This window comes from Polypterus senegalus, chromosome 7 (genome assembly GCF_016835505.1).
Source record: "Polypterus senegalus isolate Bchr_013 chromosome 7, ASM1683550v1, whole genome shotgun sequence".
Classification (NCBI taxonomy): Eukaryota; Metazoa; Chordata; class Cladistia; order Polypteriformes; family Polypteridae; genus Polypterus; species Polypterus senegalus.
In genome coordinates this window covers 96034614-96060016 of record NC_053160.1, presented here as the reverse complement: position 1 = coordinate 96060016, position 25403 = coordinate 96034614, and the positions used below count along the sequence as shown (strand labels likewise).

At 37.1% G+C, this 25403-nt stretch overlaps 1 protein-coding gene across 3 annotated transcripts in view; it reads right to left on the bottom strand.

Moving 5' to 3' along the window:
• Nucleotides 1–926: 926 nt before the first annotated feature.
• LOC120532719 (E3 ubiquitin-protein ligase MARCHF3) overlaps nt 927–25403 on the bottom strand; it is a 76575-nt gene continuing 52098 nt past the window's right edge. For 2 of the 3 annotated variants that reach the window (XM_039759027.1, XM_039759029.1), the window contains exons 2-5: nt 24081–24322; nt 19790–19994; nt 7859–8068; nt 927–5438 (exon numbers count right to left, since the gene is read on the bottom strand). In XM_039759027.1, the coding sequence (XP_039614961.1) occupies nt 5280–5438; nt 7859–8068; nt 19790–19994; nt 24081–24265 (759 nt within the window). In that variant the 5' untranslated portion in view covers nt 24266–24322 and the 3' untranslated portion in view covers nt 927–5279. Of the gene's footprint in view, nt 5439–7858; nt 8069–19789; nt 19995–24080; nt 24323–25061; nt 25311–25403 lie in introns of those variants that run through there. The other variant, XM_039759030.1, reaches the window with a different exon arrangement.

Below are 25403 nucleotides of genomic sequence, written 5' to 3'. Positions count from 1 at the left end.
AGATCAGAGCTCAAACTAATGGTGGTAACAGGTTCCAAGTATTAAGTAATCGAATTTAAAAAAAAAAAAAAAAAAAATAAGTAACCAACTAACACCTTGAATGAAGATATTAGCAGCTTCTAAACATTAACAGTTTTCTGGAAATTGATTTGAAATATTAACATCTGAAATTTGATTGCCACCCCTCCATGTATTGACATTTCTTGTATTTAATGAATAACATGGAACAACAGACAGTTACAAACTTTACAGATGGGAGTTCCAGGAGCAAGCTTGACAACTCCTACATTACCTACTGTACATATTACATCAAAAATTTCCCATATTCTTATCCAACAGTAATATTTAATATACTTTATAATATCAAAATGAAAATACTGGAACCTCTTTCAAATTGCAAAATGTGTTCGAACTTTTTGTATGAAGTTAACACACACAACCTCCATTATGAACTGTGTTATTAGTAGATGTTTTTTCCTCAAATTATTTTTTTTTGTTCATGGGACTTTACAGTTTTAAAAATCCAATTTACAAGCTTGATTTGTACACATTTGTGTGTTTTTATTTAACATCTTTGTCTGAGAAAAATTTACTTTTTTTTTTTTTAAGTGCACCGTGCTAAATGTCAATGGGTAGTTCCAGTAAGGCCAGGTGTATCAGAGGCGGGTTCAAATTGTTCTACTATGGTGTGGATGGAAGGAGAAATGTGGGGTTATCCTGACGGTGGCACTGACAAAAAGACAGGAGATAGAGCTGGAGGTGGCAGAGTTAAAGAAGTTCAGATTTACACTGGGTGTGATAAGGATGGGCAGCATTAGAGGGTCAGCTCAGGTTGGATGGCTTGGAAACAAAGCCAGAGAGGCAAGATTACATTGGTTTGGACATGTGCAGAGGAGAGATGCTGGGTATATTGGGAAAAGGATGCAGCTGCCAGGTAAGAGGAAAAGAGGAAGGCCCATGAGGAGGCTTATGGATGTGGTGAGAAAGGACATGCAGGTGGTAGAAGTGACAGAGCGAGATGTAGGAGGACAGGAAGATATGGAAACAGATGATCCGCTGTGGTGACCCGTAATGGCAGAAGCCTAAAGAAGAAGGGTGGGTGGGGGGGAGGGGTCGGGGATTGATTTTGGGAGGGGGGAATATGTTTCCCATGACGCACCATGACTTGCATTACAAAAACGTTCTTATAAATTCCAGTATAGCATCATTAGTCTTTTGTCCAGGATTATGGATTTGAACTGTAAACAAGTATTGGTTTCATGCTCTTGTTTCTGATTCTCTGGTAATGTCTCATAGCTTTTCAGTTTTAACATTTTGGCTTCAGTTGAATTAAAATGCTCCTATTATTGACGCCTGACAATTCTTGTTTGGCATTAAAAATGATTAAGCCCTTTGGGTTTTGATAGCAATCCACTGTCTATTTACAAACTTGTTTGTTCTAGTTTCTGTCTCAAAAACCATACACAACTCCTGGTCTGTTACTAATAACATCTAGCAGTTGTCTCTCATACTGGTGGGCAGCTCTGTCGGGACAAGTGACTTTGAATGCTTGAATCTAGCCTAACTACATCTCTTAGACGCAACATGAGGCCATTCAAGGTCATGGGGGAGTCAAACGTTATACTGCCAGCACTAGAAGCAAGGCAAGAACCAGCCCTAGAGGCAGTACCATTCCATCACAGGGCAAAATCTGGAAAGGCCAAGTTACTCTGATTTAGAGAGGAATTTCCAAACTCCTCACAGGCAATGGGGTTGTGGACAATGTGTCCATGAAGCACAAAATTGCTAACTACTGTTCCACCAATATATAAAGTTTAAAAAGGTTTTGTACAGTATAGCAATATTTGGCCAGAAATATGCAAAAAAATATATTGAAAAGCAGCTGGTGTCGAGTAGAATGTTATACATACTCCCAACCAAGAGGGTGCACTTGCAGACTCCTTCTGTCTTTTTACCTGTAGACAGCACTGACGTCACTTCCTGTTTAAGCCTGGACGCCCGGCCTCTTCCACTATATAAAGATGAGACAACCAGAAAGTCGGCGTTCATTGAGAACCTGCCACTGCGAGAGACATAGCTCCTCTACAGGAGCAACTGATTGCTCGAAGGACCCTAACGGTCCATGCCTATTTGTTTTTTTTCCCCAATTATTGATTATTTTGATTTTACCATGCACTAAATGAGGATTGTTGTGAAGACTTCCCAAACCTTTATCTTGACCTCTTGTCTTGTTTTACACAAGTTAAAATAATTTGATTTTCTGCCTCAGTTACAAGAGGTCCAAGACAAGTTGAAATTTAAAGAATCAACATAGACATCTTTTTTTTTTTTATTTTGGTACATGAGTGGTCCATTTGGTCTGGTATAAATAATATGTGCCTAATCCCTTTCTCTCACGTTAGCCTTTTCCTGTTCAGACAGAACTACCTGTTGCCATTGCAGTTCAAAACTAACCACTGTTATAGCCAAAGTGGTTTGCTGGTTAAATGTGGTTGTGGTCGCTGCCGCAATTGGCCTGCTTTAGTGACTCTTGCCTAGTTGTGTGGGGGCCTTTGGTTTCTTGATGACTTCATCAATTTTATTAGTCATTAGTAGTGCAGCCTTAAAGTTTGTTCATGTGGCCTGAGTATGTGCAAAAAAGACACTACCACATTTTCTGTTTAACTTTTTCTTCCTCACCTTACCAACTGGACACTTAGATATTGTCCTTTTATTAATGTGAATACTTGGTTGAAAGCATTCACATTAATAAACTAATAAATGAGTGGAAATAAAAATTAGTCTAAATAAGACAAAAATGAGTTAAATTTTAAAACACATAAAAATTAATCAACTTAACTATTAATCAATTTAACAAAGGAAATTATTCCATTTTGGTTTTATGGAATATATTATTATTAGTTATACACATTTTGAACCCATGTTCCGATGCCATTTTTCACTAAATTCAAGCCTTGATCACTTTCTTTACAAACACTGAGATTTTTTGTATAAAAAAGTGTTCTTAAGTAAAGAATAAAGATGTAACCACAATACAATACACAAGCTTTTATGCTTTCTAGTTCCATATTTGATTTCAAGTTGTGTTTTTACAGTTACAGTGTACACTTTCAGTTAGAATTGGTTTTATTGAAAAATTAATCTAAATGTCAAGCAATGGGCACTTAAAATGAGAATAGAATTTGACATATGGAATGAGGGTCAGGGTTTCTAATAATGCTAAACACAAAACAGAATATGTTTGTGTGTGTTTGTGTGTATAGCTGGAAAATTGAAACCCCACTGTCAAATCACTTTATATTTACACAAATTTAGCAGCATTCCAGAATTATTTAAGAAAAACAATGCTGATTTTGCCCATGAGAAATTCTTCTCAACTAATGTGGTGCTCAAATAGTGTTCCAGTAAATGAGCAATGAGAGGTTCAAATTTGACAACAGACAGGATAATGGATCCTGTGTTGTGCTTGCAAATAATTACGCAATGAGGAACTGTCACTGTAAAAGACACACCCAAATCACTCAGACATAGCCAGATGTTGACCTGCCATCTAAGGCAATGAGTATAGTCAAAAAAATGTGCACCACATCACACCCAGCTAAGTACTGGCATCATCGTTCAAGAATACGTAAATATCTTTGGTGAAGTCAACTTGAAGAATTACTGATCTTGATCTTATACATCACTTCTTGAGCCACTGAATATGGAATACTTTCAAACCTTAAATGTTAAGTGATCTGAGCATGACAACTTGACTTTGGCATCTCTATTCTGCATAGTTCACACCTAATGAAGCTCTGAGGATCTGTGATGGTTTTCTTATTCATCTACCTGTTCATGCATGCATTTTCTTAACCTGCTTATCCAGGGCAGGGTTGCAGGGCAGCTGCAGCCTATCTCAGCATTCATTCGGTGAAAGGCAGGAACCAAAGGTGAATGCACTCACACGCAAGCAAACACACTAGGGCTAAATTAGCAATTCTAACTCACCTAACCAGCATATCACTTGCAATCCAAAATGAAACTGGTATTACTATCTTAGAATATGCATTTCCACCTGCTCTTTCTCTTTGGGTTTCTTCCTTCACACCTCACACTAAGCCATCATTGGTGAAGCATCACCTCTTTTTAGAAGCTACTTATGTTTCTACTCTTTTAAGCATGGATACCAGCCATGCTGGCATGTCATTTACATATGTACATCATATGCATAAGTGACGTATGATTTGCATATACTTGGCATACACGTGTGTTTCACTTTCTTGTCCACTACACACTGTAATAGGTTTTGTCAATGCTATTCACATAATTTTTTCAAAATTTAATCAAGTCTCTAAGTTCCTGAAAGTTCTATTATTTACCACATGATGTTTGTTTCCGTGTTGTTTATAGTGTGCCAAATGATTCTGTGTTGTAGTTTATCTTCCTAACTTGACCTGCAAGATACCATGTTAAAAGTGTGCTCTTTGATGGGCGCTGAATCAAATATATAATCGCTCAACTGCGATATATTATTATACATGAACAGACACACAGTGTTGATGGACAATGCTCCTTGAGCCTGTGCCCTGATGCAGTTTTTCACAAATGAACACCTTTATGACTGTTCTATGCAAACAATGAACTGTATAAAAATGTTTGTTAATTAAACAAAATGCATGTAACTACAAACAAGAATGCCACAGAACTTGTTCCTAAATAAAAGGCTCCATATAATATTTACAAAACAGAAAAATGGTGGAGAAATGTCAATAAAATGTGCAAGCCTACCAGACTGAGCATCCCCAAACATTTCATACCACTGGAAGTGTTGCATACTAAAGGCATAGTGAAGCCCATCCACCTTTTTTTAATGTCATTCTCAGATGTTTGAGTATTTCAGCTAAAACATTTCTTCCAAAATGTGGCAGCAGTTTTGCATTGCATTGCTGTAGTGAGGAACAGAGATTTAATGAGAATTACCTTCCAGCATATACACTAAATTAAATATATATATATATTTGAATTTTAGGCAGAAAAACCATTTACTATAAAGCACTGTTGAATTTGCATAAAAAGTCAGTTCAGGGACTGTAGATTTAAAACTTTTTGAGCTTCTATCTGCCCATCTTCAAAGGCTCAATGATTTAATGAACATAATGGTATAAAAGTTCACAGTTCAGTTATGGCAGCAGTTTTGTATATAAAAATATTGTTCAAAAGTGAACAACAAATCTGCATAAATTATTATGCAAAGAGTCTTTGGATGGAATCGATCTACTTTCGGTGAGTTTGTGTCATCAGACAATGGTCTCCTTGGAATTTCTTTTGATGGGGGGTAATCCAAGTAAGGACTGCTGTGTGCAGGGAGCATTCGTTGACTTTGGGATCAGGAGAACAACTCTCTGGTTGGTCCGACGCCATTCATTGTACAGTCTACAGTGGTATCTAAAGGAAACCTGAAAGGAGAGACAGGAGGTTTAAAATAATGGCACTCTTTGCAAGCAAACTCCTAAAATTGTAAATTGTAAAAATTGTAAAAACAGTTCAGACTAACAAGAAAGAAGCAAGTCAGACTAAAAGCTTCTTCATGTTCCAAATACAGAAATGTCATAATTTTTAATTAAACACATTATGTGACTTTTCCAGTGATTTTCAGTTGTAGGATTTATTTATATCATCTTTGATAGTCGTAAACAGTCGACGGCGGCCTCCTGTGAATCTAGTCATGTAATGTGACATGCCCAAGGAAGCACTCCAACTAATTTGGGACTTGCTTGGATAAAATTTGATTTTGTCTTTAGCCATATGGGTTGGCAAAGTGTGCATCCAACCAATGAATACTCATCTGGAAGTATAATGTGTTTAATACAACAACAAGAAATAAGGAATGTGAGGGTTCTGGAATTCACAAACAGCGGTCAAAACGTCTGACATAAAGTTGCAAAATGTCACATTGGCGTAAAGTGTCTAAGGTGAAATTTATCCAGCGAACATATACTGTGGATTCAGAGAGTATTTATACGCCTTCCTTTTCTGAAAACTTTATTTTGTTGTAGATTTAATTTTACATGGATACATTTGCCATTTTTACCATAAATCTAGGCTTAATAAGCCATAATGACAAAGTCAAAACGTTTTCAGAAAGGTTTGCAAATTTGACAAACATCAAAACTGAAATCTGTCCTGTATATAAATATTCAGACCTTTGCTGTGGCACTCCAAATTATGGTAAGGTGCATCCTGCAAACTGAATTGATGGGACATACTGTAAATTAAAAACACACCCACCTGTATATATAATAAGGTTCCACAATTAAAACTGCATATCAGTAGAAAGACTAAACAATGAAGTCCATGGAATTTTCCTGTAGACCTCCACAATCAAATTAAATTGTGGTGAGGCATAAGTCAGGGCAAAGGTATATAACCATTTTGTAATGCTTTGAGTGTTTCCAGGAGCACAGTGGCATCAATAATTGTGAATTGGAAGAAGTTTAGAATCATCAATCTCTTCGTAGAGTTGCCCATCAGGCTAAACTGAGCAACCGGGGAAGAAGGGTCTTGATCAGCAAGGTGATCAAGAACCCAACGTTTACTCTACTAGAGCTAACCTGTCTGAAGGATGACTATTTCACAGCAGTACTACATCAATCAGTCACATATGACAAAATGTTTGGGGTTTGCCAAATGGCATTTAAATGACTCTGACAGGGAGTCTTAACTATCTGAGCTAAACTCCAAGCACTATGTCTGTAAAGACAAGGCAATGTTAATCACCTTCATAATAACATCCCCACAGTGAAGCATGATGTTGGCAGCATCACACAATAGGGGTGACTCTCAGCCGGTGGAGCAGGGGGAACTGCACAAAATTTAGGGAAGGATAAATGCAACCAAATACAGAGGTCACTGAAGAAAACCTGCTTCTGAGTGCACACAACCTCATACTGGTGTGACAGTTCATCATTCAGCACGACAATGAACTAAAGCATATAGCCAAGAAAATGCGGGAGTGGCTTCAAGATAGCCTCTGACTGTGCTTGATTGGCCCAGCCAAAGCCCAGACTTAAACCCCATAGAACACGGGTGAAACACCTGATAATGGTTCCAGGTAGAATGGAATACACTGCCCAAATCTAGGCATGCAAAGCTTATATTGACTTACCCAAGGAGACTCAAAGCTGTAATTGCTGCCAAATGGGCCTCTACAAACTACAGAGTGTAAATACTTCTATGAATAAATTATGTCAGTTTTTGATTTGTAATAAATTTGCAAACCATTTTAAAAACACGGTTTCACTTTGTAAATGCGGGTTTTTGGGTGTAGATTGATGGGTAAAATTGCAAATCTATCCATTTGAAATTAAATCTACAACACAGTAAATTGTGCATAAAGTGAAAGGGTCAGAATTCTGTCTGAATCCACTGTAAGACGTTCATCAGACATTTACAAGCAGAGGTTTTTACATGGAAGGAGACATTTGTTTTGAAAATCAATAAGATGTCAGCTGAGAAAAATCTTTAACCTGGACAATGGGCTCTCTGTCTTTGCTCTACTGTGATGTTACAGGATTTTTTTGCAGAAACGTGTTACAGGCACACATACAGGAAACTCTATTAAATGTGAACAAATGTGTAAAAATATCTGAATAGTTGAATTTAAAAAGCATCCCTTTAGGGCCACAAAAAAGAAAGCAGGTTGTAAGCATACTTCTTTTAGATGTCTCCAGAGAATCAACTGTTTAATAAAAAATACACAACCAAAATTCTACACAACAGTCACATATGAATTACTAGATAAAACACTGGCTTGTTAATAGATCTGACTTTGCAGTTGCAAAAACACACATTACACAAAAGTTTTCATCACACTTACTAGTGTCCAAAAGAGGTAAATAGTGAACAGTGCAACAGTCAGTGCAATAAGTCCGACAGCCTCCAGTCTGCTGCTGAAATGAAGGTGATCCACAGCCCCACGCAGACACAGCCAGCCCGAGATGGTTGCCAGTGGGGTTATGAAAAGAAAGCACACCATATCTCCAAACAGAGTCCGTTTTTCATGCTGAGGACCTGGGTTTTGTAACCACTGCAAAAAAATAAATAAATAAATACATATTTTTTTCCCCAGCAAAATCAGACTTGACAGTACAAGATTTATTGACAAAGGAGAAGAAATCCTTTTTTTTCCTAGAAGCATCAAATGGCTCACTTAAATATGTTATTTTTTATACCAATAATTTATTAATCCAGTGAGATTTAAATCTATTTTGCTGTCCTATTAACATAGGCCCACACAGTTTTATGTTCTGATTCAGTATCAAATATTTTGTAGACTAACTAGTGCCAACCGGCATTTCCAAGTCACAGATTTTTTTAATATGCTAATGATAAAGGCCTGGTGGGATTTTGAAAAAATGATACTTTATCCTAGGAATGTTTTAACAGTGAGAGTGTTTTTTTGTATTTTTCTGATATCTTTCTCAAAACAGCATATAAAAAGGATAGGACCGTGTGCTTCAGAAGGAAAATGAAACTGGTTCCACCAGCTCAAATAAATGATGAAGCAAATGACCTTAAAATTATTCTCTCATTTCTATCAAATTTTACTACTTGATGATTAAGTTGACCACTGCCTGCTACTTTTAAATGTATACTTAAAGAAATGAAACATGTCATGCAAGAAGTTCACTACCAAGGCATCTCCCCAACCTGAAATGCTTCTCAAATCACAAGATTAAGCAAAGTATGATGTTTAGCTATTAAAATGCATGAGAAATCAATTAATATGGGATGAACGGAAAATAACAAGTAACAGCCTCAAAGCAAAATTTGCTCCATCACTAATTTTGTTTGTAAGGTCATTCTAAATACAGTATGATATTACTAGTAGTGCTTGTAGTTGGTTGACACCAAAGATTACAAGAATGAATAAGGATTATAAATGGTTTGAGTAAAAAAGGAATTTGTAGCCTTTCATGAAACAGGTTTAATGCCATTAAATCTGATGTGACAGCAAAGGGCACTTTCTTATTGCTCATTTGGAAGTATAATTGGTTTTAAGACTTGTAGCCAAGAGGTTAAAATTACAGAACTGCATGACACAATCTTGCTGTAAAATTGTCTTGGCAAATCTCCTGCAGAAATGCAGCAGCCATGCTTTTTGACTGCTAAGTAGCATATGAGGAAACAGATGGCTTGTGTACAAACAGAACCTTCACTGGCAAATATAGAGCTCACTGGTGGTAATATGTCAACAGTGAATTATTGACATGGCAGAAATGATGAGCCACCCTCCACAAGACAGGAAAGTTTGCAGGGTAAATTAACACAAACAAACACTTTGTTGGCAAACAGCTCTGATATCTTGAGATACTGGAGACAAAAAGAATTACTGCAACAGACATGTCAATCGGTACAGAATATACTGTAAATACAGCTAGCTACTTTACTTCAAACTGAAAAAACCTTGGATACATTCTTACATTAATAAATGAATATGAGCAAGAAAATCACCCCTCATGTTTTTCAGTATTTTGTTAACTAGTGCAAGACCACAGAGAGCTAAAGTCTATCCTGGCAATACAGGGGCACATGGATTGGAATTGGACATGAAGCTAATACATTATAGGGTAAACTCTAATAAGCACTCCTTACCCTCTCTTATCCTAATACCCTCTAAATTACACATATCCAGTATCAGGATAACCTCATATGAAAATACAAGCACAAAAGATTAAAAGTTATATTTGTAAGCACTAAACAAAAAATGACTTAAAGGGGTTACTGCAGGGATGCCCACACTTTTTCGGCTTGTGAGCTACTTTTTAAAATGACCAGGTCAAAATGATGTACCTACTTTAAAAATGATTATATCTGTCTGTCTATCTATCTATAATATATATATATATATATATATATATATATATATATATATATATATATATATATATATATATATACACACTGAGTATACTTTATACATAAAATATATGTTGTTGTACCTTGCATAACTGAATAACCTTTATAGCACAATAACAATTTAATACTTTTATGGTCACTACAGTTTTTGGATTTAATAATCTTCATGTGGGAAAAGGCTGACTCGCATAAATAAGTAGAGTGAAATAACGCAGTCAAGGAGGCAGGACATTTCCTCATGTTTGGGTACTTTTCCTTTGTAAGTAAGTTCCAAAACTGTCAAAGAGCCCTAGACTTCAGCTGAATGTCATCCTGTAGTGTCAAAATCTCATCCTCCACTGTAGAGGAGTTTTAGGTGAAACAGTGTTGCAATTTATGATGTGAGTGAATCACCCTCAACATCTTCCCTAAATGGATAGCATTTAAATGTAGCGATTGGCTCAAGTAAAGCCGAGTCTTGAAATTGTCTATCAAAGTCTGACAGGCAATTTTAAATCTGCTCTGCAGCGTATGCTGTCAAGTTGCGCGCACGCCTTCCATTGCTCTGACACAAGGTTTTGGATGTTCCCAAAATATCACCCGGAACGATGCTTCGTGTGTCTGCCTTTGCTTTTGAATTCAGCCAAGTGAAAAATGACGGCTATCCAAATAACTGCGATTTTAGTTCCCTCTCCTTTCTCTTTCTCTGATCGCTTTTCGGAAGGAAGCCAGTTTTGCAGTTTTTATGAACAGTTCGAAAGTGCCTTCCCACATTTTCCATCTTTGGAAGAGCAATGATAGATTGACAGATCAGACAAACTCACTTCGATTGTGACATTGTGAGAGAAAAAAATACTCTTCCAATTCCACATTCAGCCCATACCCTCCCCAAGCAATTTTTTTTTTTTAAATCCCTTCTTTATTCGATATAAATTGGAAGGCTAACTAGATCACTTACTGTAGATAGCCGGAGTTTTGCAGTAGACGCCCATTTGATTGTATGCATGGGATGACCAGTGTGTTAGAAGAAAACAGATCTCAGACTGGCCGCCCTGTATGTCAATCAAGTGACAAATTCCATAGGGAGGCTATATGATAGACCAACGTTAAAAGAATTTTTTTTTTTTAAATACAACGCGATCTACCTGCACTACCATTGCGATCTACCGGTCGATCATGATCAACGCATTGGGCACTTCTGGGTTATTGTAAGCTGGACAAAGTGTATGTTTAATATTAATGTGTTTCAATGGTGATAGTTTGCTTAGAGCACATTAGTGTTCCAAAAGATCTTTTAAAACTAGTAAAATTTTTATTAATAATCACTTTCTTTCCTTTTCATGTTTATTTGGTTTGTTTTGGACAGGAATGAGATTCTGTGAAGAGTCCATTCCTTTTAATTAGGAATGAACTACAGGTATCAAAACAAAATATAAGAGAAAGTATAGGCACTTTTGCAGAAGTGTGTTTTTTACATTATATTTTTAGTGTGGAAGATAAAGGCCTCTTCATGAAATCTTTCCCGTATGCAGCACCATTTTCCATTTGAAAGGGTATTGCATTTGGAAAAAAGATATGACTCAATTGTACTATATTAGTAATTAAATAATTTTTCAATATACATTTTACATTTTATATACTTTTTCAAATATTGCCATTCAGGTAGGTGACATCTTACTTAGCTTCTATTAACAGACCATGCAAGAGTAAGGTTAATTTCATTGTGGCTAGTAATAAAATACAAACCTTCACAATTAACAACTTTAGTCCTAAGAAATAGAGATCATTATATCTCATACATAAATATTGCTGGAATAAATGTGCAGAATGTTATAAAATACTCATAGCATTTGTTGATATACTTTAAATGAGGAAATATTCCTCTGATCAAAATTTCTATGTTGTTCAGATCCATATCCTCATCAAAAGTATATTTCTCTTAACCTAGTTCAGTTAAGGAAAGGCATGCAAAAGTCAATGTCCTGTATAAAATGAAACTTTATCTCATTAGATTTTTTAGCAACAATAAACTGCAAGTAGACTTTTCTTGTAGTAATTGATCAGTCTCTCAGAGTTTTGGAACAGGAATTTAGGATCACATCTCTTCTCTTTTCAAATTGTCTTCAATTCCATGACATTTGTGAGTTTTCAAGCATGAACTGCTTGCTTCAGATCCCGCAAAAGTGTCAGTTAGGTTGATAGGGTCATAATTGTTATGTGTACAAATTATAGTGAAATTCTTACTTACATGTGCAAATCAGCATGATGTAACTCTCTAAAGCCATGATTAGCGAGTTTTCTACCTTAATTTAAATAGCTACCTTTCATCAAAATTTTGAATTATTTAATACCACACCATTCTATAACTCAAAATTAATGTTTCTTTGTCCATTCTAATACCAGCATGTTTGTGTGACTGGGAAAACTGTCTTGTATCTTGGCAAAACTGGCTTCAGTTTCAGCTTCTGGATGGATAGTTGACATTCTTCTAAAGAAATTATTTAATGCGCAAGAAAATATGTGGAAACTTCTGTAGTATAAACGTGCTCATGTTCTGATGTTAGCAATTTGTTCTGTAACAATGGCAGTACAATTGACATTGTTGGGGGATCAAGATTCAAGAATTAAAATTTTATTTATTTTTCAAATATACCCACTCAAGGGTAAAATGCAGCTCAGTGAGCAGCCTGTACTGTGCAAAATAAAAATATACATTAAAAAGTTATAAAATATTAATGGTGCAAGTAGAGATACGATAATTAATAAATAAGTTATAGTTAAAAATATAAACTATAGATGACTATTTTTGCAATTTTGAGAAATATTTGACAAGATGACCATTAAGTTGATTTGGGGCAACGTGGCCACACGCATGATCTTAATCATGTAAACTGGCTCTAAAAAAGAATTAGGAGCGTCGCACATGATCGTGGCTACCTTGGCAGTATACCTTTTTGTATATAATATCTGTAGGAATAGTAGTGATATCCCCATGATAAACTCATCTGAATGCACAACTCTCTGCAGTACGGTGAAGTCCTTCTTTAGGCCATTTCCAAACCAGGCAGTGATGCATCCTTCCAGTATGCTTTGAACAGCCACGTGATAGAAGGACTTCAGAACTCTTTTTGACTCTTTGAATTTCTTTAGTTGACTGAGATGATAAGGGCACTGGCACTGCCTTGTCTTTCTCACTAGAATGTCTGCGTGTAGACTATGCTGTCACTGCTGATGTTGATTCCCAGGTATTTGAAACACTCCACCCTTTCCACTCCAATACCATTAATGAACAGAGGTGCATACTAAATTCTTTGCATCTCATTCTCCCTGCTGAAATCCACTATGAGCGCTCATGTTTTGCTGACATTGATGAACAGACCATAATGACAGACCAGCCACTTCATCTAGGTATGGCTTCCCATTGTTGTTGCTAATGAGGCAAACTATAGATGGATTGGTCACAAATTTTACAATGGTGTTTTTTTAGCTGTACCTGGCTACACAATCATGTGTGTATAGTCAGTACACCAGGAAACAAAAACCACACCCCTGGGGGATGCTGATGTTAAGAGTAAATGGAGCTGGAGGTGTGTTTTCCCACCCTGACTTGATGGGATCTAGCAGTTAAAAAGTCCAGGATCCATCTGCATAGGGTGGAGCTGACACCCGAATTCTGTAATTTTGCCGCTAGTCTGGTGGACACAATTGTGTTGAAGGATAGGCAAAAATCAATAAACAACAGCTTCATATAGCCATTTTTAACAGTGTCCAAGTGGGAGAGAATGGTGTGTAACCATCTTGGAAATGGCATTCTGTTATGCAAAGTGAAATGGATCCATGTCTTTAGGAAGGTAGGAGAAGATGTGGTCCTTAATCAGACATTCAAAGCATTTCATAACTGCCAGCTACAGGCCAGTAGTCATTCAGACTGTGTCTGAACCTCAAAACATAAACCACCCCTAACCTCCCACTCTATAGTTTGTCCATTAGTACATGTTGGTCAAAGAGAGTTCCATTATTCATGGACCTCTTGGGGATTATCCAAGTGCATAATCTGATCCAAGCACTTATGTTCTCATTAGTGATTAGTGGCTTCTGCCTTACAACTTGACATGGACCCATTATTCAGTGTCTTTTTGAATACAGTCATGTAACCGATGTTAACCATGGTAAGATATGACTGAATATCCCCATTTGCTATTTTAGAGTTTTTTTTGACTTTATGGAAAGTTTTACAAATAGCTTTAGATGAGCTTTTGGCAGAATGGCCACACCTGGGAAGACTGCTATTTCAAAAATTTTCTATTTTAACTGTAAACCTTTTTTGTAAACTTCTAAACTGAGAGAGCTATAGGACCACCCCCAAAGATTTTACCCATAGATTTTAACAATATTTTAGATGGTAACAATATTTTAGATTGTATAATAATGAATTTCTGGAATGTATGTGCTGGCAAAGTTGGTCAGATTTCTGTTTGGTGTGATTTGGGTTAAAACAGGTCTGAATATTATCTAAGTTGGTCAGCTGACATGGTGCAACAACATTATCACACAAGAAACTAAGATATTTGTTTCAGTCAAATGCCATACTCAAACTCTATGATATATTTCAGCAAAGCCCACATAAGGACCTGACCAACTTTACTGTGAAAAATGTGCAGTAACAATCAGATAAGAACTGTGGTATTTTGGGACTGAAAATTCTCATGGTGCCACAGAGGATGTCAAACGGTGCAGAGCCATCTTGAGAATCCATGTAGGGTGTGTGTGAGTCAGTGAGAGGGAGAAAGAGAGAGATGATCAAGCAACAGCAGCACCCGCAAGACCCACTCTGCTGTTCAAATTCATCATCCTAGGTAAATGGGTACTGTTTAATTTTGGGAAAGATCCTTTCTTGGATCGGCCGGATTTGGAGGGAGTGTGATGAATGGTCTGTGGCCCAGGGCATTTTTTAAATAAATAGTCATGTCCTGGGTAGCGTGCAGGCTCAGAATCAGGTGCGAGTGAACATGAGTGCATTTCACTCAGTTGTTAACTGGGGCACTTGGCCGATCACGCTGCATACACGTGCGGAGGCAGGCATATCGGTCAAGTGCCTCAGTTGTATCTCAGGTGGAGAGGCGTATCGCACATGCACCCTTTTAAACAGGCAAGATAAATGAGCCTGCATGAGACGGAAGAATGAAAAAGAAAATGAAATGAAAAAGAAAGATAGCAGAGATTAATGGAGAGAAATGAGGAAGAATGAGGAAGCGAGAGAGAGAGAGAGAGCCAGGGCAAGACATATGGAAGCAGGATGACAGGAATGGAGCATGTGGCCGGTACTCAAGAGGGAGCTGAAGGTACGGCTGAGCAACTAAAGAGCAGGAGCAACTACAATACTTCAGAGGACTCCCCTGCAAGGCCGGAGAATGGCAGCAGGAGTCAAAAGAGTGGAGACTCGGCAGCATCCCGTGGAACGCCATAGGATGGGCAGCGGGGACATGAGCAGGAACTGAGGATAATAAGCGCCTGTTGGAAAAAGTCTCTCCAGGCTGTGAGACCTACCCCTAATCTGGATGTATGTGTTATCATTTGCCTGTCTCATCTTGGTTACAACTGTCAACGATTCAGGATCAAGAGGTTCCCAAGAGGAACAGGTAACATGGAGCCGACTTGGACCGTCACAGAGAGTGAGTGCAGATGCTATTGCCTCAGTCCCCAAGTCGAGCCAGTGGTGTGAATGGGTAGGCAGTGGATGCAGCAGAAACGGAGCTACAAAGAAGGAGCTGTGAGTGATGTAAGCAGCTGCATTAGAGAATGGCCAAAGAAGGAGTTACTATCCAGTAGACTTTCCCAATGAATTAGGCTACTAGCACCAGTGATGATAAAATGTAAACTAAATAATGCCATAAAACACGCAAAATGAAAATCTATGAACAAATTATTTTGTCATACAGTACAACCACCAAATGACAATACTAAGAGATATTTCCATATAAAAATCAAGCGCTCAGCACTAAAGGCAGAAATGCACAAGAATATTCAAATATTTCCTATACTGTTCAATAGGCAAAGTACTAAATACTATTCTGTAAGTAATCAATGAGATTATAATGATGTGGACTACTCAAAACAGCACCATGTGCTTGTGCTTAGACCTTAAATTGCTTCACAAAAAAAGGTCAATCAATGGGTCACATAAAAGGCCATTAATCTTCAGGCCACAAGGCAGAACTCAAAGCTTCAGGTTGCACCTGTACACACATTAGCAAAGGTATGCATAGGATACTACAGGTTCAAAGGTCCTACCCGAGCAACCCAGAAACTTTGTTCAAGAGCCACAAAGAAAATTTCACATATAAAAGAAATATTTTCAAGATAAGAAATTGAATTGAACATATTATGGAAAATTAGGAAAATGTCATTATGATGACTAATTTTAGCATATAATTACTGAGGCAAGAATACTACTTATTTCATTTTTACACCAGAACCACCAGCTAGAAGATGCTCCACTGGAGGAGACAAATACTTTTACATTGCATTTACTTAAAGGTGTAACTGATGGAGGATGCAGATCAGGTTCAATTCACCTAAACCTGCAGTTGTAAATTTATCCATATTTTTAGCCCTACAATGATGAAATGAAAAATGCAGCCCTTTGATAAATAAAAGCAGAGTCAACAATGTAACTAAAAATAACTAAAATATATGCTAAACATTATTTGTACTATTAGTTTTTAGCAGTTAAACTGTAATGAATGTACATCACTTAACTTGTACTATTATACATCTTAGACAGACAGACTACTGTAAGGGGTGTAAAATATGGTCAAAAATAATTAGCTTTAAAAAAGAAAATGTACCATAATCTTCTTATATAATATGTTACTGTGACTGTCCATTTGTCTGTCCAGTATTTTAAATCACCTGTAACTCGCAAACCGTTTGACCTATTGACCTGAAATTTAGTACATATATACTACATGACGTCTACTATCTGCTCTTAGGGTAATGATTGACCTCCAAGGTCAAAAGGTCAACCCAGGAAGGTGAAGGTTAAAAATCAAATAACCTGTAGCTTGAAATTCGGTACACATATACTATGCTGAAACTCTGCACTACAGCTTTATATTAAAAGCGAAGAGGTTTGGAATTATTACTTTTTTTAATTTTTATTATATTTTATTCTAGAATCAACTCTCGGCAGAGGCCCACAGAACAGCCGTGCGACGCATGTGTACGGGCACCGTTCTCATCCCTACCACCTTCGCCGTCACTTCCCCTACCTCTTCATATCTTAAATCATTCTTGAGGCAGATTGAAGACTTGAGTGCCAGCTTAAGTGAAAAATTTAAGAAAACGTACTAAGTAATTGCAACTGACTTAATCAGTGTTAATGCGAAAAGATGCCGACGAAAGAAGAGAAGAAGTGGGCCGCTAGGGTGGAGAAAAGAAGAGCTGCTCAGGAAGCAGCAAGCGCATCAACCTCTGAGCAAACTAATGCTAAACATACAGAGAAAGAGGATGAAAACTATGAATGCTTAAGTCAAGTGTATTCACTGCATGTTATCGTGCAGTGTGCGGTTACTGGTAATAAATAATGCTGTATGTAAACTAAAATAATTTTTTTCAAATAAAATGAGGCAAGTATATGCACAAATAATTAGATGTCTTCACTAAGTGTAGAATTTTATTTTTAATAAATAATATGAAAAAAATCTGGATTATTGTTTTTAAGTTACAGCCTGCTACTTTAAAAGAGCTCTGTTAAAACACTGCAGGAAATAAAGATGCAGACACTGACTAATCTTAGTACAGCTTCTGCTTCTTGTTACATCAGAAGCTCTACCTGGATTTAGTAAAAAGATGTGTGTCGACAGATACAAATTGCCTTGGCAGTGTTAAAAAGGGCATAAAAAATTGTGAAATAAATTACAAAACTAGAAATGACAAAAGAGGAAACCAGCTGCAATCTGCTTGTTGTATTATCTGCTTAGGCGTTTTACTATAAGATAAGGTATGATTTAGGCACACACATGACTAAAATCTCACTTGTAAAGTGACAATATAAAGGACAGACTAAGCTGATACTAAAAGTGTGAAATTCACAACTACATTCAATGACAGTTTCTGCTAAAAGTTTTAATGAATTTATGCAGTGCTTATTTGAAACTTGGTGGTACTTGTTGACAGGTATCCCAAATTAATATTCTGTGGTATGGAACATAATTTAGTGCAATGGCTTGATATCAGCAGACAGGATGAATTGTTTGGATCACCCAACATTGTGGGATTTAAAATAAAAAAGGCCACTACAACTGTCTAGACTGAAATTCACCAGAAGACCTTAACGATGAGTTGATATTTTGAAATAATTATTGACATGGCGTTATTCTGTAATTAAGAATTGAAGTATGGCTTCTACTTCATTGATGCTAAAAAAAAAAAAAACTGACAAGCAATAAAAACTTCAACTGAGAGAATTAAGACAATATACAAGAGATAAAAGAAAATCCACAGTCTGCATCACTGCAAATACCGGTCAGTTTTATTCACAGCATACACCATTAGGCATAATTTGCTAGACTACTCTGTAAAACATAACAAATAAAATCTTGGAGGTTTTTGTGCCCTTATCCTATGTCAAGGATGGCAGGGGCGACAACCTGGCCGGGACGCCTTCAGGGACCGGAAGTGGGCGTGCGCCCATCTGGGATCATGTGGGGGCCACGGGTATTGGGCTTGGAAGCCCAACCCTGTAGGGACCCATGGTCACCGACAGGGGGCGCCCCAATGCCTTGGGGATCCTGGACCTCAGCACTTCCGCCACACCAGGAAGTGCTGGGGGGAAGAAGAGGGACACCTGGAGAGCTTCCGGGAGAACAGCCGGCATTTCCTCCACACTGGGGCGTGTCCAGGGAGGAATGCCGGGACACACCTGGAGCTCGTCCGGGATGACATAAAAGGGGCCGTCTCCCTTAATTCAGGGCAGGAGTCGGGTGGAATAAGGACGAAGCAGAGAGAGAGAGTGGAGGCGGCCCAAAGAAAGGCAAGGTGTTGTTTGGCCAGGACTTTGGGGACTTGGGGGTTTGTGTGACATGTAAAACATTGTAAATATTGTAAATATTGTAAATAATAAACGTGTGGTGGTGATAAACAACATGTCCGCCTGTCTGTGTCCGGGCCGGGTCCACACCTATAACTGAAATAAATTAAATTTTACATTATTCACTCACTTAAACAAATGGGTAGCTCCTCCACTTAGGAGATAATTCATCAATTCAATTACGGTAAAGTTTTTGTGTTTTTAGATTCAATTGGAGAAAGACTGAATTCTATGTAATATAAGTAAACTATATTTAAGTTCAAAAGCAAAAGGAGATATTCAGAGAAAAGACAGGAGGAGAATATTTCATGACAAATCAAGAGGAAACAGATTAAAAAGGATAGACATGAGAAAAGCTTGTGAAGGAATATGGAAATAAAGTCCCTAAAAAGATATTTACAATATGTTAAAGGAAACACTGCATTAGATATAAAATTAAGAATTATAAACATACTTGCTGACTGCTGAAAAATTAATTCCTTTCTCACTGCTGCTTAGTGCAAAGCAGGTAACATACACGGTAGCGTTCACAAGATAGGAAATTAGAGTGGAGGCATTTATTGCAAGCACTGAGATCCCATAAGAGCTCAGGTTGCCTGAAAAAAATGGAACCTTTTTTTTGGACAAGTTGGCAATTAATAGGATAAATTGTGAAACCAAATTAAAAGTAAAATGAAAATAAACAGATGATTCTTCTGGCATTGAAATGTATTTGCAACCAATGAATCTTACAAAAGGACCTAATTTGAGGAGTGCACAATTTTGAGAATGTGCACCAGATGGCACTTCAGGGAATGGAAGTAGAGTCATCCAGCTTACCTCTATTAGTGGCCTTGGCTTACGCTCCACTGCAAACTTGAAATGGCAGAGCTCACAGAAGCTAGTATTTGAGGCTGACAGCCAATGTTCGAGGCAACTACGGTGGATGGTCCCTAATGTGCCTGTGCACTCACAGGGTGATAGTAGGTCTTCCTGACAGCTGCCTTCATGGCATATTCTGCACATTGGCCTGTCATTGAAGGGGCTGTATTTTCCCCACAAAAAAATAAAAAATAAACAGTTACAAATGCACAAATAAAATACAGCATAGACATTTCTACATACAACATAGTTACCCAAAATTCAATATCTTTGAAAATTAGAATATTGTGAAAAAGTTCAATATTGTAGACTCATGGTGTCACACTCCACTCAGGTAATTAACCCAAAAGACCTGCAAAGGTCTTCTGAGCCTTTAAATGGTCTCTTAGTCTGGTTCAGTAGGCTACACAGTCATGGGGAAGACTGCTGACTTGACAGTTGTCCAGAAGGACCACAAGGAGGGTAAGCCACAAAAGGCCATTGCTAAAGAAGCTGGCTGTTATTCAAGCATATTAATGGAAAGTTGAGTGGAAGGAAAAAATGTGGCAGAAAAAGGTGCACAAGCAACAAGGATAACCGCAGCCTTGAGAGGACTGTGAAGCAAAAGTATCCGGGACATGGACTACAACTGTTGCATTTCTTGTCTCAAGCCACTCCTGAACCAGAGACAACATCAGAAGTGTCTTACCTGGGCTAAGGCTCAGTGGTCCAAAGTCCTCTTTTCAGATGAAAGTAAATTTTGCATTTAATTTGGAAATCAAGGTCTCAGAGTCTGAAGGAAGAGTGGAGAGGCACAGAATCCAAGTTGATTGAGAGTGAAGTTTCCACAATCAGTGAAGCCAAGTCAACGCAGCAGTCTACCAGGAAATTTTAGAGCACTTCATGCTTCCCTCTACTGACAAGCTTTATGGAGATGCTGATTTCATTTTCCAGCAGGACTTGGCACCTGCCCACACTGCCAAAAGTACCAATACCTGGTTTAATGACCATGGTATCATTGTGTTTGATTGGCCAGCAAACTCGCCTGACCTAAACCACATAGAGAATCTATGGGGTATTGTCAAGAGGAAGATGAGAAACACCAGACCAAACAATTCAGACGAGCTGCAGGCCGCTATCAAAGCATCCTGGGCATCCATACGATCTCAGCAGTGCCACAGGCTGATTGCCTCCATGCCACGCCACATTGATGCAGTAATTCATGCAAAAGAAGCCCCGACCAAGTATTGAGTGCGTATATGGACATACTTTTCAGTAGGCCAACATTTCTGTATTCAAAATTCTTTTGTTTTTTTTATATTGGTCTTATGTAATATTCTAATTTTCTGAGATACTGAACTTTGAGTTTTCATTACCTGTAGGCTATAATCAGCAAAATGAAAAGAAATAAATGCTTGAAATATATCACTCTCTGTGTAATGAATCTATATAATATATGAATTTCACTTTTTGAATTGTATTACTGAAATAAATTAACTTTTTGATGATATTCTAATTTGTTGAGATTCACCTGTATATGCAATGGAAATATTCAAAGTGCAGGTAATTATAAATGAAAACTCAACAGAAAGAACTATATGTATACTAAAATACACACTGACTCAGCACCTGTGTTTTTATAATCAGCAGCTAAACTGTCATCTCAAGATTCCACTGATGCTTCAGGTCCATAGTGTTCATTGAAATGTCCTTCATGAAATATTATTTACTACAACCCTAATCCTACCTACAAAGATGTAATAATTCACATAGAGATTTTATATGACACACATTAAACTGTGCTAAGAATGCTAATGTTCTTGAACCTTGAGAAGTCCACAGGAGCACCCTAAAAATTCATGCACAAACAGGTGGAAGAAATAAAACCAATCAATGGCGTACATATTAGTTAGTGAAGCAATTTATTAAAAGGGAATCTTGTTAAAGGTGACTGTTAAAACTATTAAGAATTGCTGGATGGAAAACCTCTCAAAAACAAACAATAAAAAATTTAGTTTAAAGTTATACAATGGCAGCACAGATCAGTTTAGTCGGTGCTCTGTATGGCACAGTGATGCATTATTGTAATTTCCAACACAGCTTTTCAGCTAATAAGTTACTTTGCCTATCAAATCTCTTTCTGAATCGATATCAGTGCCATAGATTTCTAACTGATATTACTACTCTAGATTATTGGCATCTAAACAGATTTTCAACATTAGAACAATTTTCAGACAAACAGGTCATTCAGCCCAACAAAACGTATCCATTATTCAGACAAGGGCTGAAGTCTTTGGGTCCCACGCCTATGATAACTGATTGCCTTCTCAAAAATACCCAATATAATTGCTCCCAGTATACTTATATTTTCTGTGTGTGTGTGTGTGTTTTTTTAATCCTTAGTCCTTGTAAGAACTTGTGCCAAACCTAGCAGAATTAGGTATAAAATCAGAACCCAGCCTGTATTCATCGTTAACCAAGTTATATTTCAGAAAATAACATGCAATTCATTGAGATGTGGGAATAAACAGGAATGCCTGGAGAAAAAACACATTTACATGGGGCAAATATGCAAACTCCACAAAGGCAGTAATTGGGTTCACTGAATTTTTGTGCTTATCACTCTTCAACAGTGATGTAAAACTTACTTCCCCATTATTCTGACCACAGAATTGGCTCACAGCATAAAACTATATCTTGCTCAAGTTCTGTTACAGCTTGCTTGAAAATGGTAAAAAAAAAAAAAAAAAAAAAGTGACATGAGTTCTTTACATAACTGGCTTTTTAACAAAACGTGCTTCTGACTACCTTGTTCTTTAAAGTTTTAATGACAACATTAAATCACTTTAACAATGTATAAAGCACAGTTAACTATATTAAGAAAAAAACATTAAAATCACTAACATTATTATATATTTGGTAGCTATTATCCAAAGTGATCTTTAAAGATCAGGATATGTACAACTGTTTAGAGGCTTTCTTTTTACACATTTTGAGCACAGACAGTTTAGGGTGGCTTAGCAAGTCAAAGGTGACAACTGAACGGCAACCTCCACACTATTTACCAATTAATGGCATAATTTAATATTTCCTAAAAGCAAGATTGTTCAAATAAAGGGACAAAACAAACCTCTTACCTGGGCAAGCTTCAATGTTATTAGCCTTTATTATTGATCAAGTTTTTTATGGTTTTAACAAGACAAATTCTGTAGGCTTGTACACAAACTCACCTTTTAAAGGTGTAGGACATGTTTTGTAACTAAAGGGATAATAAAGCGTAATACATATATTTTCATGAGGGGCCACTTGTAGGATGGCATGACCACCTGTATCATTCTCAGAAATATATTTTTCTTCCATGCTAGGTGAATGAATCTTCCTGTGAGTTTATTAAATAAAGAGTTGGTAACTCTCACATATGCAAAGTTAAATCAGTTTTCTGCAGTGCCTTTATTAATTAACTGTTTCCTGGACACACTTTATAATCAGAAAGTGGTGATAACTTCTCTGACAGTTAATGCCACATTGCCTATAAATGAAGTCCATTGACAAACCAATGCTGCTCTTTTGTCCCAGATGTTTTGGGGGTGGTGGGGCAGTGGGAAGTTTATGTCTGCCTTTGATCTGTCAAACAACTGACAAAAGGCTTCCTTCATGTATATTAATTAAAGAGTTAAAAGTAAAAAAAATGAGTGCAGGTCTTATTAAAAAATATTCACATTCCTTATTACAGTCAGAAGGGGAAAAAATCAGGACAATTTAAATTCTATAAAATGTAGGATGCTTTTAACTCCCCCTATACAATGAAGCCACACTTAAAATAGCAGGTCAATGCAGACTATCTCATACAGATTGTGATGCCTTTTGCTTGAATTGTTTCTCTGTGTTCTGAGTTTTGCTCATTGACTACTTAATATAGATTCATCTTGTGCACACAGCTTCCATCATTGTTTTGCTTAATTAAAACTAATAATCTATTTTTTTTTAATCAAAGCACATTTTTCTGTGTGTAAAATATAGTGAGTTTATTAATACACAAAAAACTGTTTCAAGGCATCATTCATTACAATTACAAACAGAAGTAGCTGCAATACTCCAGTATAACAATTACATGTAATGTGATTAGTGGATTGGACCTTAATGAGCAAAGCTGAAGTCCTGTAACTGACATTGTCATATTCGTGAAACAGAAAAACAAAGCACTGTTCTTAGCAGATTTGCTAAGCAGACATACACACTGCCTTCTGTTTTGCTAGCCGCCTAACCTTACCTCTGTGTCACAAGAGTCCTGACTACTGTCGACAGCAGTTGTCCGTCCTTGGCTGAAACTTGCATGACATACTGCGGCTGTTCATTCACAAGGCAGTTGGGTTCTTCAACTGTCTTTCCTGGAGCAGCAGAGTCAGTGCAGTGTGTCGGGACCTCAGGCAGAAAGCTGCAGCGGCTGGTTGTCATGGCAGCAGACAGCAATTATTTCACTGAAGTCTTGCACTTTCACATAGTGTTTCCCATCTGAGGATATATACACATATAGACACACATTTACACAAACATCATTAATATGTTTTTCCTCATGCAGAGAATGATAATGACTGCTTTACTACATTACTTTAACCATCCAACGACTTTGCTGTAGACAAATTAAAAAAGGCTTGCTCATAATTAATTGATGCTGACAAAAAGGAGGGGTGGAATTTATTATAGACATATAGATAACATGCATTAAACATAGCATATTAAATAGAAAAAGGTTTGTTAATATTTCATGTGAGGACCTGTGACCACTAATACAAAAAAATGAAAATATTCAGTTTGATTTAATTATTCAACCCTGATTATAAATTCATTTTTTAATTTTTAATCCCCTCCTCCCCCTTAAGGGTAGGTGAATGACTGAGTCTGTCCCAGAAGTATTGGGAGAAAACCAGTAGCCAAACACGACAGGACAGGCACCCTTCCCCAGACTCACTGATATTGGACCAACTTAAAATCACCAATTAACTTAACTTGAACATCTTTCTTCTTCTTCTTCTTTCTTTAAGAATATAAAGTAAAGCTGGTGTATTCAAAGAAAAATGCAAACTCCACACAGTTATACCGGGATTCAAACCCAATCCCCTGGAGCTTTGAGGCAGCCATGCTCAACTCTTGGTATTTACAATCAAAATTTAAGTTTTATGTTAATTTTATCTTGGTATCTTGGAAAAACTTGCAAGAAAGCTTTAATTATTGCAAAGAAGGTTTGACTTACTTTGACAGAAACCTGGATTTTTATATATTTCTACTGGGTGAATGGTAGCTACACAGTGACAGGCAGGAGAAAGAATCAAGCCTTATAATGATGGGAAAAACCAAACTGAGTATTCCTCCTGGAATGTACCAAGTGATCAAAAGCTCAGAGAACACATTTTCACATTCTGATTAATATCAAAGCCTATAGCTCAACCCAAATACTTGTGGGTGCACGAGTAGTGATATGAAATTTTTAAGCCTGACCTAATAAAACAAAGGTAAAACGTTAAAAGTTTTAGTTTTTTTTTTTAATAATCTACATGAAAAGTAAGCACACTTGATTGTAACAGTCACAAAACTG